Source organism: Sturnira hondurensis, unplaced genomic scaffold, assembly GCF_014824575.4.
Source record: "Sturnira hondurensis isolate 20B ecotype Veracruz unplaced genomic scaffold, ASM1482457v3 Scaffold0000167, whole genome shotgun sequence".
Classification (NCBI taxonomy): domain Eukaryota; kingdom Metazoa; phylum Chordata; class Mammalia; order Chiroptera; family Phyllostomidae; genus Sturnira; species Sturnira hondurensis.
Window position 1 is genome coordinate 6,144,020 of NW_028072798.1, and position 19,197 is coordinate 6,163,216.

Sequence of the window (19,197 nt, forward strand, 5' to 3'; positions counted from 1 at the left end):
GAGTCTTGGTGCGTGGCTTCACCCTTTTCCTCCTGCAGCCGCTGTTCACCCAGCTCCTGCCCCCCCAACCCCAGCACTGTGGGCAGGGAGTTTCTCACCCACCTCCCCAATCCTTCTAGCAATCTCTCAGGTACATACACCGAGTTGCTCCCACTGCACCCAGCGCCCACTGTGCGGCAGCCCTGGACCCATAGATGAGCTTGGTTTGTACCTGTTTTGTAACCAACTTGTTTCACGTAATTCTCTGCAATAAGCACTTTCTCCAAAAGCCTAAGGACTGGATGAAATCTTCCGCACAGAATTTGGGTTGGGGGTGGGGGCGGGGACGGGGGAAGACTAGCGAGGGGGAGGTACCAGGCATCCCCAAAAGGGGCTGCCACAGAGGGGGAAGCGTGGAAAAGGGCAGGTGAGAGGGGTTGGGGGGAGGAGCACCCCCCAGCTTGGCTGAGGCCTGTACCCTGCACTGCACCCAAAGCTCCCAGGGCCTGCGCTTTCCCACGGGCCGGAAGCCTAACAAGAAAGGCTCCAGGACGCAGCTTGCAGCCGGTTCTCACTACGAAGGCTACGATACACTGACCCTCCCCGAGGGCCCTCAGAGCAGCCTCGCCAGTGGGGCACTGATACCCAGCTTCAACGAGGAAACCAGGCTCAGACTGGTGAGGCTGTGCACCCTGGCCACACAGCAAATGAGGGGCAGAGCCTAGACTCTCCCCCACGTCTGGAGACCCCCCGTCCGCGTCATTCCCTGGTGCCAGTGTGCGTGTCCCAGCAGTCGGGAGAGTACCAGAGAGGGCTCGTCTCGGCCACAGTGGCTCCTTGCTGGGGGCACCCACTTAACCCGATTTGAAGCTGGTGCCTGGTGGGGCTGAGCAGTTCGGGGTGGCCAGAGCACAGTGGGTGGAAGCGAACAGTGGTTCTTTGTTCCCCTGCTAATCCAACAACGTGCTCCCTGGTGCACAGGGGCAAGCCCATTCCCATGGGGATTTCTGTCTAAGAAGGACAACTAGTATCGGCAGAGCATTGCGACACAATCTGGAGGCTTTTGCGATGCGCCCTGCCAGTCTAGTGCAGGCCGGGGCTTGGCCCCGCCCCCACCGGCCTGTGGGCGGTGCACCCGAAGCTCTGCTGTCACTCACCCGGTGTTGCCACTCCTCGACCTCGTCCTCCTTGCGCCTGCGCGCCTCCTCCAGGAGGGCGATCTTGGCGGTGTACTCCGCAAGCTCCGCAGCCTGGGAAGAGGCGAAGCTAAAATGATTTCTGGACTGCTTTCAACAGAGGCCATTTCTGAATGAACGGCCTCCCTCATATGGCCAAGTCCCTCGCTTTCCCTGCGGCCCGCCCACCCGCGGGTCAGAGGCCACTCCCTCCCTGACCACTAGGGCTGCCCAGGCCCAGCCACCAGCAGGGCCCCTCCCCGCCAGCGACGTGACACGGGCAGGCAGATCACTTTACAGCCCAGACAGAAATCATGGTCAGGCAGGTGTCACTTTTTCAGTCCCCAGAGGCCGCACCTCCATAATTCAGCACCGTGAAACCCAGGGGGACTCCTTACCAGCTGCTCCTGGCTCTTTATCTGATCTGCCGCCTGCCTCTCCAGCTCCTCCTTGGCACGCAGGGCTGCCAGGCGGTCGGACTCCAGGCGCTCAGCCTCCTCCTGCGCACGCTTCCGCTCCTCCTCCAGCTGCAAGGCCCTCTGAATCTGGTCCTGGAGCTCTGGAGGGGACAGCACCAGAACTGCTCACACCAGCCACTGACCTGCAGTCCCGTCCCAACGCCCAGCGGTCAGGGCTGGGGGGAGAGGGGGCATTGGGTGGGGGCAGGGGTGGTGGACTGAATCTCAGGGTGACGGAACCTTGCACCCCTGTCCTCTGTGTTTACAGGGCACAGTGCTTGCCATGCCCGGCCCTGTCCCCCTGCCGGGCACTCACTCCATGCCTTGGGATCTCAGGCAACCTACTCTACCTGCTAAAGCTTAACATCCCCTTAAGGAAAAGGGGACAACTCAGCACTCACCACCTGGGGCTGAAGGAACGTTTAAAAAGATAACGCCCACAAAGCACTTCACACAGATGGCAACGAAGTCCAGAACCATCTCCAACCCCAACACCCACTATGGTCCGGTCCCGTCTCTCTACAAGTCTCTGTTCTGGCCGCCACACTGGGTGGGCACTCGCCCTGGCGGTGCGTGTGCACCCCGCCCGTCCGGAGGTCTGCCGTGGGAGAGCATGGGCCCACCTTTCTCCGCTTTCTTGGTTTTCTGCTCGTAGTCCTGGAGCCTGAGCATCAGCTCCTCCTTCTCCCGCATCATCTGCTCTTTCTCTCTCTCCACAGTTTCTCTCCTCTTCTTCTCGTTCTCCAGCTGCTGCCTGTTCCAGGGAGGGCACGGGGGGTGGTGTGGGGGTTAGACTGGGCACAGTCGTGTGCTGCGGACATGCGGCAATACGCAGCCATCCCAGTGACATTCCCAGCTGCCACCGGCCTGAAGGCAGCCCATCTCCACCGCAGCCGTCAGAAGGAGCAGCTGCTTCTTGGCCACCTGCTGTCCCCTACTCCCTCGAGTGCTCCCACCCCGGGCTCTGCCACCCACAGCCCACTCACCGCTCCATCTGCTTCTGGTGCTTCTCCTCCCGGGCCTGGGCCTTCATCTGCTGCACCTCGATGGTGTCAGGCTTCCTGCGGCGCATGTACAGCTCGTGGTTCCCCATGCAAAGCTGCAGGATCCGCTTGTTGATGCGCAGGCGGGGCGCGTAGAACACAAAGTCCTGCAGCAGAAAATGGGCACTGACTCGGTGCCCCTGCTTCCAAACCCGGCTGCACACAGAGCTGGATGCTGTTTCCAGGAGAATCCTCGGAGCCCAGAACAGGCGGAAGAGGCTTCTACATAGACCCACCAGCCCCAAGGGACAAGATGCCAGCAGTGCCCACTCTGGGTGCCATGGGACAAGCACAGGGAGGTGTGCGTGGGCATGCATGTGTGTGGGTGTGCATGGGCACACATGTGGAAGCAAAGCCCCACAGCGAGGGCTGTGCACCCCTGGGAAGCCCAGGGTCCCCGAGTCCGGCAGCCACAGCCCCGGTTCCTGCCTGGACTGCTGCCAAGTTCTCCTACTGAGCTTCCCGTCTCCTCTGCCTCAACCTGCCGCCTCCTACTGCTACTGGCATATGGATCAGGCGACCTTGGGACCTCAATGCCATCCTGTTTGCACTGGGGCCAGGTTCAAACACTGTGGCCTGGGCCACGTGAAGACCACCCCTCTGGCCCCAGCCTAACCCAGTTCACCTACCCTGTGCCCTTCTAAACCCATAGACATTTCCCTGAACAGCCCTTCCTGGTTAGAATGTCACATCCAATGCCAAGTCCCTGAGGACACAGCACCGCCACGAGATGACATTAAGGCACCTCCACACCTGCTTTCCTGACCTCCTCTCCTCGCACGGTAAGATGGCCCTTCTTCTGTGCCTGCTGCCCTTACCTTCGGTGCCAGCCGTGGTGTTGCTGGCACTCTGTCCCACCAGGCAGTCAGCCCCACCGAGGACAGGCCCGCATTCACTCGTCCGTGTCCCCGACCGCGCCAGTGCTCCGGGAGCACCAGCGCTCAGTGAACGGCTGCCAGGCGACAGGCAGCTCATGCGGCACCGCCACATCTAAGCCCCAGGACCCAGAGTGAGGCACTTAGTCGCCGAGCCTCAGTGCCTTCAACTCTACAACAGGGGTGACAGCTACCTAACGGGGCCATTGTGATGGGGCCAGATCACCCCTCAGAATGGTGTCTGGCGTGACACAGCTGGCTGGCACACAAATGCTCGCCCGGGTGGCTGGCTGCCCTACGAACTGGCTACCAGAGAAGCTCCTTTAAAAAGAGAAAGGCCACTCCAAGAACTGCATGACTAGTGACCACAGAGGTCCAAGACACGGATGACATCGAGGGTGGGTCCTTGCTGCCACTGTGATCAACAGGTGACAGAGAGGAGAATATGATGTAGAAACTCCTGCCGAAAGTCATTTAAAATGCCTGCATGCTTCCTCTTCCTTTTCCCTTTCTCTTTCCAACGGTGGGCCTTCCCGTCGGGGTGCTGGCCACTGGGCCAGGGCACAAGTGGCTGAATCAAAGGCGCAGAGCAACACGGCCCACTGCAACCTTGGAAACCTGCAGATACGTGCAGACTGGCTCACCCACACACCCAGGAAGGACCTACTTGGCTGCTGGCTCTTTCCATTTGCCCCAGAAATGCTAGGGAGAGAGACTGTCAAGCACGAGAGCCTACGACTTCCTGGGTGGGGTTCTCCCTGGGGTTTCACACCTTGTCATTAAGTCATCGGGTTTCCCAGGGAGGCATCTGCCGAGCTGGAAAAAGCAGGCCTCTTTATTACCCACCCATCTCTCAACACGCGAGAAAACAAGGCTGTTTCCATGGCAGAGACAGGTGCACCACCCAACGGGGTCCCGACTGTGCCTCCAGAGCACCAGCAAGGCAAGGAGGAAGCTGACGGCAGCAACTCCTCTGTAGAAAAAAGTCGGTCTAAAAAAAATCGAGAGAGAGGAGCTGCAGGTGACACCCCTTCCCGGCATCTCATCTCGCAGAGACGAACCCTGCAGACGGCGGGGAGGGAGCTTCGCACAGACTGCCCCAGAAGGACAGCTTCTGACCTCAAGTTAAAAGCTACAAGCTGACATTAATGATTAGAAGTGTCTAAATCCAAGTGTCTAGCCAACGTCCTTTTGCAAAATCACAGCACAGGTGTGACCCGCGACCGGCCTTCTGAACCCGGCAGAGAACAAACATCTTAAAAATGGAAACTGTAGGCGTGAGCAATGTTCGAGGAAACGAACCTGAAGCAACCTTGGAGAGGGTCAAGAAGTGTCGAGAGGAACTCCTAGGATGGTCCCCCACCCTGGGCCCCATCCAGGGGCTCCCTGGCCCATGGATCAGGGGTGGGGACAAAGGTCATGGAGAAAGAAGCTGAGTGCAGAGCTGCTCACAGTCAAATATTAAGTTTTCATTCCTCAGACATTTCAAAAGCTGCTAGACAGTTCGGTGCCAAGAGCCTTCTGCCTGGCCCACGAGGTCTCTGCCCCGGCCAGAGCGACCGGGGCAGGCTGGGAACCGTCACGATATTTGAGGTCCCGCCACAGGGGTCAGAACACGGCCTACACTGCAGCGTGCAGGCTGGCAGGGAGGAGGACCCAGCTCCCAGGGAGCCACCTGCTTGCGGGGCCTGGTCGGCACGATGGCCCACTGGGGTGGGGGGCCTGCAGAAAGTGTGGGTGCAGTGGGGGATGGGGGTGGCACGTGCAAAGAGAAGAGGAACACCAGCCCACTAGGCCTCTGGGGTTTCCTTTTCAGCTTCTAGGGAAAAACTTAAACTTAGAAATATGACTTTCTATTGCCCCAGGCAAAAGACTGAGGCCACCTGTGAGGTGCAGAGGATGCAGTCCAAGGACGCAGTCCCTCACCAGCTGCTCCCGTCACACCCCTCAGGAGGTGTGACGCTCACAGGGAGCCGGAGCGAAGGCTGCCTCCTCAGTGGGGCCTACACGACCCAGACACCTGAAGCGATCACACTGTCCCTGGTCCCACGTGTCCTTTAACCAGCAAATGCCCTGGTTTACGATTTAATCCCAGCTGCAGCGTCACAGTCACTGCCCAAGAGCACACGACTTGATCTCCTTGTTTCCATCCTCCTCCTCCCGGAGAATGGAAACTTCACGAGGATGGGGCCCGTCCTGTTCAGGCCGTCCTGGCCTCGGGCCCACATGCACACGTGGGCAACCAGCACACGCTCCTCTCCGTGTTCCCCTTTACATGATGGCCGCACACAGGACCCTCTGCAGCCAGAGCACACTGGCTGCCTCACCCGGAGGCATTCCAACCGTCTTTGCTTTGCAAAAGCTAAACTTACTTCAACTTGAAACAACAATTTAATTCTTAGAAAGCATAGTCTAGAATTCCTGCTTCTGTCAGTCAAATTTTTAAAAAAAGACTGAAAAATCAGCACTGTATATCCCTGAGCAGAGGGCAGCCCCCAGGGCCGCTGGGTGCCCTGGCCCTCCTAACCACCCGACCTCACGCCGGCTGCTCGTGGCACTGTGGGATGCGCCCCGGCATCACGGCGCTCGGGAGTCTGTGCAAGATGCAGTTGTCGCTTTAACTGTCTGCGCGGCTGCCCACGGGCGGGGGGCGAGGGGTTCGCTAAGAGCAGGGAACATTTTCACCAGAAAAGACAAGACTTTCTGAAGAGGGTAACAGAATTTATCAAGTGGCAATTTTTGTTAAGAACCAGATTTCTGGTTAGAAAACAAACTCCTCACCGTTCCCCCACACTAGAGGAGGGGGGAGGGGGGGAGGGGGAGAGAGGGGGTGGGGGGAGAGGGGGGGGGAGAGAGGGGGTGGGGGAGAGAGAGAGAAAGAAAGAGAAAGAGAGAGAGAGAGAGAGAGAGAAAGAGAGAAAGAAAGAGAGAGAGAGAGAAATCCGAGCAACGAAAGGCTGAAATTGTGTTAGGAGAACAAATACTGACACCAAAGTGAACTCCCACAATGCAGCAGCCTTTGCGGCCACCAGCAAACACACCGTGTTCTTCAAGCTCCAGGACAAGAAGCCTCGTGTCCAGCGAACGCTCCCAGGGTGACGGCCCTCTGGTCCCACCTCCGGACCCCGGCACCCACGGGAAGGTGCTTATGTGAAGATCACTCGGAGGGCCAAGGGGTCAGAGAAAACCAGAGGCTATGTCCGCACGAGAAAGGCAGCCGAGGTGCCGGGGCTGTGGGGGCTTGGGTCTGACCCTCCAGAGCCTGGATGGGCAAAGTGGCAGGTCCACTCTGGGGGTCACAGTGGGCCTGAGGCTGCGGGTCATCACCACCCACGCTCCAGGCAGGTGCCGGAGAGATGCCACAGGAACCCCAGGCCGCGGCGGCGCAGTCCTGAGGAATGAAGATCTCTGACAACAGGTGACGGTCAACTAGCTTTTAACAGATGACCTGGCCTCCGCAACAGCCTCCCACCACAGTGTCACAAGAGGTCCTTGACCCTCGCTGTGTGACCCGCTGGCAATTCCCCAGATAAACACGTGCACCCGCACACCCGCACACAACTCCGAGCATCGCCGGCCCCTCCCAGGGAGGCTCCGTATGAACTTACAGGCGCCTTCTTGTCGATGGGCTTAATGACGAACTTTTTGTCATTGAAGGAGATGTTCCTGATTTCACTCCACGGGAAGCCAATCTTTGGGGTCAACCTGAGGTTAAAAAGGCAGGTGGTTAGGAGCGCTTGCACTGGCTACGAGAGGTTTGCAAATCCATGCTCAGGTGTTCTGTTGTTCGGTTTTAAACAGTATAATGCTGGCCCAGGAAGCACAACATCCATTACACTCATTACCGCGTAGTCCCCACCCATCCCAGCCAAGTCAGGAGGCCGTTCCCAAGGTTCAGGCCCTAGGACACTCCACGCATTCCCATTTGCTGAGCCCGCCTCAGTTTTGGGTGCCACACCATGTCCAGTCACCCTGGCTTGGAACCTTGAGGCCGGCTCGCCTCCTGGCCATGCACGTTTGTGCACACTTGGTCTGAGACGTCTCTCTGGGCCGTCTCTGCAGGCCACTTGCACACCGCCACCCTACGCCCGCCTCTCAGGTGCAGGTAGCCAGCCCGGCCAAGCTCCTTGTCCAATTAACGTTTCTTTCGGTCAGTCTGTTTCCCGCTTCAAAGATGTCTACCCCCTCTCCCCGGTTTCTACCAGGTGAAATCTGTAGTCCTCAGCTTAGCACCCAAGAGCCGCCCAACCTAGCCCATGTCTGGCTCGACCCACCCTTGCCATGCACAGTAGCCGAGGTGCTGAGAAGGCACGCCCTCCCGCTTCCCCACCCACGTGGGCCCCTCGCCCGGCGGCCTGCTCACTCTCTCCCCTTCCAATCTCCCCCTCTCAGCCTGCTGCTTCTTAGGCTGCACAATGACTCTCCTCGTACTATTTAAGTCCTCGTGTTATCATTCAGCTCTCCCAAAGCCAGGCAGGTATGCTTTCTTGTGGCAAAGACACGTGCTGTACTGCGAGCGGCTGCTTGGTGACAGAAACGGAAAAGGGCTCGGTGAAGTTCAAATCCACCGTCTCCTTGTTGGCTTTCTGCTGAGTGATGCATCCACTGCTGAAAGTGGGGTTGGCACAGTTAGGTGCTCTGGCATTGGGTGCGTCCACATTCACGGCCGTGCCTTCCTTATGAGCTGAGGACTTGCAATGGATTCTGCTCCTTTGCTTCTTCGCGATGCGTGTTTCCCTTCCCACGTCACCTTCCCGTGTGTCCTAGACTGACCGACCACGCATGCCTCATGAGGCCCCAGGGCGGTCCTGCGTGCTCGGGAGCCGCCCACGGCTGGCTGAGACGCTGGCATTCCGATCAGCCTTCCCAGGGAGGTCCGCCGCACTGTCTGAAGACCGCATTGCTGTGCTTCCCTCCCAACACCCCATTCTCTTGGCTCGTCCCCCACGGGCACTGTTCCCGAAGGAACACAGACCCTCCTCGCACCGCCACTCCGAGACGCTGCGTCGAAATGGTCCCTGCCCAGATGCCACTTGCATCTGGAAAAACCTCCAATTTGGAAAACGGCAGGGTGGCAGGAACCTTCTGCCACCAACACGTGTTACGAAAAGTCCGAGGGGTCATGAAGGCCTTGCTGTGACAACAGAAGCCACGTCACAGCAGGGTGTGTGCGCTGGGTGAGGGGCAGCCTCTGACCGCCGGAGAAACCATCTAAGCCCGACGGATGGCCCTTCTGGGACACAGCGATCTCACACACACAGCTGGGGCAATGACCCAGGGCGCTGCCTGGGTGGCGGTTCTGGTGTTAAGTACCAAATCCTTTTGAGGGTCCTGTCCTACAGGATTTCGACGCCCACTGAGGCCCACCTGGCCGACACGCTTCCTCACACTTAACACTCACGTGGGGAGTGTGCTGTGGCATTCTCACCTCAGGTAGGGAATGTAAAGAGTTTTTCAAGAGGTAACCTTGTTGAAAGGGCCCTGGGCACTGGGAAGAAACTCAGGCCCCCACCTGGCCCTGCCCTGCCCACCTGCATCCTCAACACATAGGGGCTACACCAGGACGTCAGGAAGACCCCTGCTGTTTCGGGGTACTGCCCTCCAAAACACGGGAGCCACACGCATGACCACAGAGGGCCTACAGGACAGCTGCTCGATTCTCAGCCATACAGTCAACCCCCAAACCTCTGAAGAGGCGAGAACCTTCTCTTGGGTCTCAAAAATGAATGGTTTCCGACCCAGGAACACGTGGCCCCTCTGGCAGACGGGCACCCTTCTCTCCAGGGCTGGGTGTCCTGTCACTGTGGCCTCCAGCCTCCTGCTTTCTGGCGTGTCTGGAGGGTTTGGTTTGTCTTTTCGAGAGCTCAGTTCACTGCTCACAGCCATTCGTTCACACGCTCCACTGTGGTGTGGAAACACGAGGACTCAGCAGGGCGCTCTGACTCAGAGCGGGTCCAGGAACCTCCTTTAGTTCTCGACCACAGTTAGGAAATTAAACTCTACAAGGATTTCCTTCCTCTTTAAAGAAAGAGTTCACCCATAGGGTCTGAACAGAGAAGGACCCACAGAGAAGATTTCTAAAGGATTTTTTTAAAAAGACTTTATTTCTAGAGTGGAAAAGGGAGGGAGAGAGGTAGAGAAACATCAGTGTGTGGTTGCCTCTCTCATGCCCCTCACCAGCCCAAAACCCAGGCATGTGCCCCAACAGGGAATCAAACAGGTGATCCCCTCATTTTCAGGCCAGTGCTCAATCCACTGAGCCACACCAGCCGGGCCACTTCTAAAGGATTTATATTGACTCTCTCATTGCTTAGGCCACACATCAGAAAAAGTGAACCCTGGCTGGTGTGGCTCAGTGGACTGAGCGCTAACCTGTGAACCGAAAGGTCGCCAGTTTGATTCCCAGTCAGGGTACGTGCCTGGGCTGTGGGCCGGGTCCCTGGTTGGGGGCGTGGGAGAGGCAGCGGATGGATGGACTCACACTGTTGTTTCTCTCCCTCTCTTTTCCCTCCCTTCTCTTCTCTCTAAAAGAAAATAAATAAAGTCTTTAAAAAATAAAAATAGAAAATTGAGATTCTTAAATCATAGAGGCAAGAGCTCTTTCGAGAAATAGATGGTTCCAGGCCTGAAGCAGGGAAAAGTACAAGACGATGCTGAAATATTCTGAAGTAAAAAAGAAAAGAGTCCCCCAGACGTGAGGGGTCATATCAAAAGGGTGCGGCAGACAATGCAAGAGAGCTTGTAAAGGCGAGTCTCAAACAATTTGAGCAACAAAGTGTCAGCTTATAGAGGATAAAACGAATATCCATGAGTCCACGCTGAATGAACAGAAATAACTAAGAGAAATGAAGAGAAACAGTCTCTTTGCATTAGAATTCCAATAACACACATAACAGGAATGAGTTCTTTTAAATCAACACTTCCCAAACACCAGAGGGATAACTGTTTCATGCAAGAACCACCAAGGGTGCTAGTGTTAACAGATGAAAGCACAGAAACCAGGACACTTATAGCTCCAACGTGCCTTCCCCGAACGTACTCGTCAGTACGGAAGGGAAGGGTAGCAACTTTGTGAGGAGGAGCCTGAAGGCACCGCCTGGATCGGGGTCAGAGTTGGCACCACCGGGAACGAGGCCTGCTGCCGCACAGGCCCCAGAGGGGCACACAGGACGGACTGCACGCCCTCGGGGTCCTCGTCCGGAGTGCAAAATGGGAATGTAATTGTGAGGAAAAAAGATTCAAGCTGGGCACTTTCTACATAGTCAATAGTCAGTACTTTTCAGAAGCATCCAGGTCATGACAGACGGACAGACGGACAGACAAGGCAGACAGATTCAGGAACCGTTCCTGATGGCAGGAGACTGGGAGGCATGCTAAATCAGCATGGATGCTGTGCCAGGGGGGATCCGGGGCAAGAAGGAAGCCAGTGGACAACGGACTACCACAGCGACGCGGGCTGCAGGGGGTCAGCAGGCTCCCACCAGTGCCGCTTCCTGTGACCGTTTGGGGAAGCTGGGCGAAGGGCCTATAAGGCTCCTTTGTGCTTGCAATTTCTGAAACCTTTGGAAAGTCTGAAATGACTTCAAAATCAACAGTGTACGAGTTCAAAAAAGGCCCCCAGGGCGATGACAATGTCCTTCTACATCTGGATAGGAGGCTGGATTTCACAGGCATTTGTGTTTGTACAAACTCAGTCCACAAACACCTAAGAACTGTGTATTTCGTTGCATTTAAACTTTACATCAAATGAAGAACGAAACCCACTGCACTCTAGGAAATAATGTGCATTTCTCAGGCAGTATGCAGATGCCTGCAATTTTACTTGGAACCATGTCTGAGAGAGGGAGGGAGGGCCCAAGGGTGCAGTGGGTGGGAGACAAGCAAGGGAGACACCCACAGATGGACCCTGGCGGCGGGCATATGGTGTTTGCTATAAAATCCTTTCCATTGTGCAAGTTGTTTGAAAATTGTTATTTAAAACATCAAGAAAAGGCCTGGGGTGGTGGAGCGGGCTGGACCCCACTGTACGTTACACAGGGGGAAGGAGAGCCGACCCCAGCCCAGAGGCAGGTGTGGGGCACAGACTCCCAACGCCGCCCTCTGAGCCCTGCTAAGGGTGGTAAGTCACCACTGAATGGCTAGGAGTTGTCACGGCATTCCTCAGACCTGAGTCACAGCCCCTGCTGATCCTGGTAACCAGTTGTCAATATTTGCTTAAAGGGAGACACTAGGCCCATTGGGCAAGTGAATGTCTGCTTGAGTGTTTTTTTCACAATGGACAGGGATGCCTTCCTCCACAGTGGGAGGTAGGTGGGTGGGTGGGGGCTGGTCCCATGGGCCAGCATTTTCTGTGGGGAGAANCAGGTGTGGGGCACAGACTCCCAACGCCGCCCTCTGAGCCCTGCTAAGGGTGGTAAGTCACCACTGAATGGCTAGGAGTTGTCACGGCATTCCTCAGACCTGAGTCACAGCCCCTGCTGATCCTGGTAACCAGTTGTCAATATTTGCTTAAAGGGAGACACTGGGCCCATTGGGCAAGTGAATGTCTGCTTGAGTGTTTTTTTCACAATGGACAGGGATGCCTTCCTCCACAGTGGCAGGTAGGTGGGTGGGTGGGGGCTGGTCCCATGGGCCAGCATTTTCTGTGGGGAGAAACCCCTTTGAAGGGACTGCCATGTCACTGCTGAACTGGGGCAAGGGGTACATGAGGAGGGTGGAAGGAGCCATGCAGCTCCAATTTTAATTGGAAAAAACCCACATTTGTGTGGGCTGGGGGCAGTTACAGGTTGACATCAGCAAGTTCCTGCGGCCATTCCCTGTAACTTGAAAAACCTGTTGGGACGGCCCTGGTCATGGTTGGGTTACAAAATCTGGTCACTGGAGAAAGGAGTTCAAAGAAAAGGCAGTTTCCCACATATAATCCCTGCGCTCGGCTCCCAGACAGGGCCCTGCAAACCAGCCACCACCTCCCGCTCCCCGGGACTCACTCCCAGGTACCAGAAGATCTCCTGGGATTCCCTGACAAGCCCACGGTGCTTGGCTGGGATCCTCCTGGCAGGGCCCAGGCCCACCACTGACTAATCTGGGCCCTGGGTGGTGGGTTTAGGACAGCTGGATCCAGGCCCCTGCCCAAATGACTGTATCTGCTTTCTGGGTTCTGGCAAGAATACACATGGCGGGGCATACAGATATTCTTTATGCAGAGTCATGTGTCAAAAGCAGGGCTATGCCCCTCATGAATGCCAGAGAGGGGCTTTGGTGGGGGCCCGGGGTGTGGGGGGAGCCACAGGTGGGGCAGGTGGGGCACAAGCAGGATGTGCGGGAGAGCCGATGGGACTTGGAGGCGCAGCAAGCCGGGAGGGGAGCCCAGGGCAGCAGCCTTGCCTGGGCTCCACACTGGGTGTAGGGGCCTGTGAAGGTGCCGGAATGCTGGGCTGCTCTGCCCCGAGATCATGGGAGCAGGACCCCACCCCACTCGGCCAGGCCTGCTGGGACCTTCCAGGGACAATAAGGAGCCTCTCCCATCTCGTCCCAAAAAAGACAGGGCAGCTCCCGATGGGAAAGATCCAGAACTTTGGCTTAGCCTCTGAGCTCGAGGAGTCACCCCAGAGAGCTTGCCTTCACTGAACCAGGATTTTTTTCTGTGTGCTCAGCTTCTTGGCAGAAACAAGGCCTAAGTCGGTGTCGGCCACCACAGGGGCGGGCACAGCAAGTCAAGGGGAGGCCCCCTCGGACTCTCACCTGCTGGCTTTGTCCCCGACAGAAGAACCACCCTGGGGCCACGGGATACCCCCCAGGGTTCCAGAGTCTGGGCTCCACTTTCCGCACACAAAGGCTACTGTCTGCAGAGGGAGGCGGTTTCTGACAGCACCAGGAACAGTCTTGGTTGGATTAGCACAAACCTCCTGCCGCCCAGCACTGCCAGGCTGCCTGTGTGTGGGTGGGGCTGGGGTCGCCGACCCTGGTGGTCTCCCCGCTGGACCCCTCAGCACATGCTACATGCACCAGGGAGGCGGCCACGGTGACAGGAGAGCAACAGCGCACAGCTCTGAGCCCACCTCCAGGGTGGCCACATCACAGCCGAAAAGCCCTTGAGGCCCCACGCGGGGCCTGTGAGCTGCCGGATAAATGCCGCAAAAGTAGCCCGCACTCGTAGCTACCACGGCCTCCCCCACCAACTGAAGGTAGTTATAAAGTCCAACTCACTTATCATCTTTCTCATAAATATTTAGTCCAAGGGCATCCACTCCAAGCCAGAGGTCTGTTCCTTTCTTATTTTTTATCTCAAAATAGTTGATTCCGTACATTTCCAGGTCTTGGGCAATCTTCAGATACTCCAGCATTGCGCTGTCTCTAGTTGGGGAGAAGAAACATGGGTCACGTTCCTGTGCGTGGTGATGCCCGGAGCAGCCTCTGCAATGCGCGGGGCGGGGGCGGGGACGGGGGCCAGCCAGCACTCACTTGAGCATCCCGCGGTGCTCCGCGTGCCACACCTGGATGCGGTCCTCCCACTGGTCCCTGGTGAGCTTGTGCTGGTCCATGACTCTGATCGCAAAGGAAGAGGGAATGGCCCGTCACCCCAAAGGGCCGTGAGAGGCGAGTGACAGCCGCCGCCCACCCTCATGCAAATCTCGGCTTTTCCTTTGGATAAAATCACCACGAAGCACCCCCACCTCTACCTCCCCACAGGCCACCGCACACTGATGACAACCAAGAACCTGGATGATTTCGAATTGGGAACATTGCACACCCAGTCCTGCTAGAAAAAAATGTAAAAGGGCATTTTCCTTTAAGAGGCCTCTTCTGCCCAAAGGGGCAATTTATGGGACCAACTGTGAATAAAAACAGACTTATCAGGGGCCAGATTACTCCACATCATGAAGACTGAAACCGCGAGACCAAGAGAAATGTGACTGCTTCAGAAGACCCTCAACTACCGCAGTCCCTCTTTAGCTCCCACGAGGTGTGGCCCCTTCCCTGCGTGGGTCAGGCCCTGACCAAGCAGATGGGCCACTGCTGCCGTAGGACAGTCGCTGTGTTGGGTCAGTGCCTGCAGGTGGCCAGAGCATGTGACCGCCAACACGCAGACAAGGAAACAGCCGGCGCCCACCCTCAACACAGCCCTTGTTTTCTGTTGCTGCTTTCCCACCCCCTCTCCCCGGCCCGGCCACCAACTCACCGCTGGGGGATCAGCCGCTCAGAGCCCAGGTACCCGGACTTGTGTGTCTCTTTGCTGTAGTCTCCAAACTTGGCCTGCACGGCGTAGGAGCCCAGGAGCACCGCCGTCTCGGGAGGGCAGTAGATCTCATCACTGAGGATGCCCTCCTTCACTTGGAGGAAGAAGAGCTTCTGGGTGATGTCCTGGATGAGCTCCTCAGACACATCTTCAGGGAAGAACTTGGCCCTGAACTTGAACTGGAGAGGATTCTCCTTCCTGACCTCCTGGGCTGACACCTGGACAACAAGAGCCACACATTCACTATAAGGTCAGAAGACAAAGACCCACCTTCCCAAATCCAGGTTTCTAACCATGGACTCAAAAGGGTCCTTCAGCCTAGTTTTTTGAAAGATAGTATTACCCTGAAAGCCACCTTTTTAGCAAAGACAACAACAACAAAAAAAAAAAGAGCCATTTGAAAAAGTCCTATTCCACTCCCACGGGTGGCTGGAAGTCTAGCCAACAGCCAGATGCTGACCCACAGGCCTTCAGTGCAGCCCTGATCTAGTAGAGAGACTGCAATCAACTCCAGGGAACTCACGGTTTGGAGACACCCCCCTTCCGACCCTCGAACCGGGACTCCGTCCCCGCAGCGGGTCCAGCCCTGGACCGTGAAACTCACTGCTAATAATGCTGCATGCCCCTCCCTCGTTCTCAGCTCCAGTTGCCCTCCTGACTGGCTACATAATTTGGGGCGCGTGGGAGGGGATGGTGTGGAGAGCTGGGGTTTGGAAAAGGGACATTTTCCAAATTTGGGGGGAGGGGAACAAATTAGTTGACTGCTTTTCTTGAAAATCATTCATGGACTTATCCGGTCTCTAGAGTTGGGACATGACCTGTCACAGGCTCTCACGAGGCAGTGGCAGGTCCTAACAAAACAGTGGGTGACTCATGGTTTACACGGTTAACGACCTCATTGAGAAAACCCCGAAGGTCACCTAAACGCTGACACCGATGACTGAGTGGAGAGGAGAAAATGCCAGGGCCCAGTCCCCAACCCACAGCCCCATCCCTTCCGCCCCGTCCCCTTCCGCCCGCAGAAGCTGCAGAAACGCTCAAAGGAACAAAATCCCAAGAGCAGGCCCGCCAGTTTGCACGTTGGCACGCAGCCTGCGAAGAGTGAACTTGCATTACCTTTTTATCAAGTTTCAGCCAGGTGGGAAATCCTTTATTATCTACATACTGGAGGCCAAAGTACCACACTTCCCGCAGGCCGATGGTCTTAACCACCTGGTGGGGGGCGGGGGAGAGAAGAGCATGAGATTCTGAACAGTCACGTTGGAGCCCGGCCTGCATGTCTCCAGTGGCTCGGCACTGACCCAGGCTGTCACCCCAAAGCCACGGACGGTTTATTTTTAACAACAGTTTAGGCTGTTAAAACTGAGGTTAACCTTCAATCTTACAAAGTCTTCAGATCTTATGGAATCCCACTCCTGCTCCTCTTGCTCCACCTCACTCTTCTGAGGGAGGACCACAGGGCAGGTGATGGCAGCCAGCACAGAGTCGTGCATGACACGGCGTGCGCCAGCATGTCACAGGTGTGCATGTCACCTGTCAGGGTGTGTCACAGGGGTGCATGTCACCTGTCAGGTGTGCCCATGTGAAAAGGGGGTTGATGTTACCAATGTGAAGCCAGGGAACCCCTGGGCCTCCTCTGGCTGCCCCTCCCTGCGTCTCTACCACCAGCCCAGGCGCCAGCCCCTCCAGAACAGGGACCTGGCAGTCTCAGAGACGGAGACAGGCGGTGGCAATCCGCCAGGAAGGGGGGCAGGAGTGCTTGGCTCACATGCCCAGGGGTGACTAGCATTCACTCAGCCTCCAGAAATTCCAAATTCTGATACAGAAAGGCGGAATTCACTCACAGGTCACAGAAAGGATTTCACACTGGAAAGTTCTCCATGGGGATAGAAAAAAGTCTCCTGCGGCCCCACCCTGCTGACTCATGTGTCTTGGAAACAGAAAGGCAACTTGCTGTGCCTACTTGTCCAACACCATCGAAACTGAGTCTGGGAGTGTTGCTGAACAGTTTTAACTCCCACCCTTCCAACTGATGGCTTCTACCACACTTTAAAGGGGAAAAGGATCGAACACACTAGAAATGACAAATCAGGAAATCTGCAGCATTTGTTAAAATAACATCTGAAATCCTCTGGGACCCGACTGCCTGATTCTGCCAATTTCTTATTCCCCAGAGAGTCTCCATCTTGGTGTTTCCACACGAGACCTGCCTTGCCTTACTTTCTGGGTTCTTTCAAAGCCCCACGAAAAGGCCCCACATACCAAGCAATTACTGCCTCTCCAACCCAGTCCCTCCACTCCACCCACCACCTGCAGCCTCCGCCCAGCTTCTCACTGGTGTGAAACAATTCCTTGTCCACTGATGTCCCTCCCCCACCCCTGGCAGACCACTGTGGATTTTCAGGACCACAGACCAGATTCCTCCCATCCGTCTGCTGCGATGTGGCCAGCCCCCTTCCCCAGAACAGGTCCAACTGTGGAACCACACCATGGCCGGAGCCAGAGGGCCCCACTCTTTTGGTGAAGGTCTGTCCCCGGTGCCCTGACCCACCACCTGTCTTCACGATGTGACTCTTCCCTCAACCTCCAGGGAAACTGCTGTGTGCCTCAAAGCCACGCTCCATTCCTGCAGCCCCCCCCAAATGAAGAGATGCCACCAAACACCCTTCCCTCCTGCAGTCCCTTCCAATGACCGACCTCGATGTCCTCTGAACAAGGGAAGCCCCACGTTCCGGAGACCCACACCTCCCCATCCCTCTGTGGGCCTCAGCTCAACCTGAGCGGACCCTCCCCAGGGAGGCAGGACCCGGACGGGCGAGCGGCGGCGTCTGAGTGGCGCACTGGGGAAGGGAAAAGGCGGGGCTGTGTCTATTCCCTTCCACCTCCGGCAACAGCTGGAGGACAGCTCTTGCTGATGGAGACGCTGGGCACACACGGTCACTGCCCAACTCCCTCCGTGCCACCTGAAGGAAAAGCTCCACTCCTGCCTGAGGCATGGCCATCAGCCACTGTGACACGCTCCATCAGGCCAGAGTCACAGACACGGCCACCATGCCGGCCAGTCTCTGCTGAGGGGACTTCAGTGACGGATGGGGTGCAGGGAGGGGGTAAGACGAACTCTCGACCTCGTCCACTGAGGACCACATTTTAGTGACTGGCGGGTGGGTCACCAATGAGCTTCCCAGACCTAGAAGGGGTACAGGGCAGCAACAGAGAAAGGACACAGCCCCATGCAGCCCACAGGCCCTAAACGCCACCCAGGAGAACGGGGCACTGCTGGTGGGAGGAGGGCGGGGGTGGGAGGGAACCCCAGGGAGCCTGCCTGGGCATCGCAACAAGACAAGTGTAAGGAGAGTGAAGAGGCAGGGGGGCCAGGCTGCTCGCCCCAGCGCTATGTGCCTGCGAAGTCCCTCTCAGAGGCCCCACTGTTCACAACACGGGGACCTGGCCTTTTCCCAGGTCCACGCCAACCCCAGAGTTCTCAGGGTGCGTGGCACTTTTCCATCAGGAATACACAGAACGGAAGAAAAATTAAACGTGAACTCTGAGAGAGAGATCTGCCTCTCAATTCTCATGGGCAGTGGGATCCCACGCCTGTCTTGGGGGCTGGCTGAGATGCAGACCAGACCACTACGCTGGGGGTGCTGGTTACAGTGAGGCTTGGCCTCACCTTCTCTTTAGCCTGTGGTTCATGGGACTTTGGTTTTTGGGGGGTGGGGAGGTCGGGAGTTGGGGAAAGTAACACAGGGCTCGCAGCGGTGGCTGATGGGAGACTGAGGAGCTTCAGGGTAACCTGGATGCAGAGCCCATCAAAGCTTGCCATGCTGGTTGGGTCTGTGTGTTTAGATTTTTTAAATAACCCCTCTCTGCTGGCTGAGCTCTGGTCTGCCAACGCACACCTGCTAACCCAAGGCTCCACATTCCTGGAGAGAGAGCAGCTAATCTAGTATTAGAAAAACACCTGGCTTGAAACCAACGTAAATACCAAACTAACTGTCATTATGCAGCTTTTAGGGACATGTGGCCTTCTGCCAATGTGGTCCCTTGGTCAGGGAGCTGCGATAGTCTTGCGAGGGGTGCAGCTCCCTGCCCAGCACAGAGGCGCAGTTAGAAAAAAGCGTGTGGTGCTGAGGCCCGAGAGCAAGGAGCTGGGGTGAGGCCCACCCTCCTCCACCCCCTCAACCAGGGGCCCCCACAGAACGAGCAGAGCAAGCCCCAAAAGCTCTGACTGGCCTCTTCACGCCACCTCTGAAAAGCAACCCAGGGAGGGAAGGTGGGAGATGGAGGCGAGGGGAGCTAAGTGACGGACACACCGGAACTTTCCACCTTTCCTAACACAGAGCTTCCCGGCTCTGCTTCACAAATAAGTCGCTTGAGTCCGGACGCCACTCATCACAGACAAGGACTCTCCGCAACGAGGGACAGGTGCCT

General features: G+C 56.8%; 2 protein-coding genes across 4 annotated transcripts in view; one reads left to right on the forward strand and one right to left on the reverse strand.

Annotated features, from left to right (window-relative positions):
• Positions 1-17,579, forward strand: part of SYTL3 (synaptotagmin like 3) — a 94,239-nt gene extending 76,660 nt beyond the window's left edge. The window contains exon 17 of the mRNA XM_037056861.1: positions 16,613-17,579. The gene's annotated coding sequence lies outside the window, so the exon portion shown is untranslated. The remainder of the gene's footprint in view (positions 1-16,612) is intronic.
• Positions 1-19,197, reverse strand: part of EZR (ezrin) — a 46,841-nt gene that overhangs the window by 1,790 nt on the left and 25,854 nt on the right. For all 3 annotated transcript variants that reach the window (XM_037057198.1, XM_037057080.1, XM_037057134.1), the window contains exons 4-12: positions 15,883-15,978; positions 14,710-14,984; positions 13,992-14,075; positions 13,737-13,883; positions 7,139-7,235; positions 2,599-2,762; positions 2,236-2,366; positions 1,553-1,713; positions 1,137-1,229 (exon numbers count right to left, since the gene is read on the reverse strand). In XM_037057198.1, coding sequence (XP_036913093.1) covers positions 1,137-1,229; positions 1,553-1,713; positions 2,236-2,366; positions 2,599-2,762; positions 7,139-7,235; positions 13,737-13,883; positions 13,992-14,075; positions 14,710-14,984; positions 15,883-15,978 — 1,248 coding nt within the window. The remainder of the gene's footprint in view (positions 1-1,136; positions 1,230-1,552; positions 1,714-2,235; positions 2,367-2,598; positions 2,763-7,138; positions 7,236-13,736; positions 13,884-13,991; positions 14,076-14,709; positions 14,985-15,882; positions 15,979-19,197) is intronic.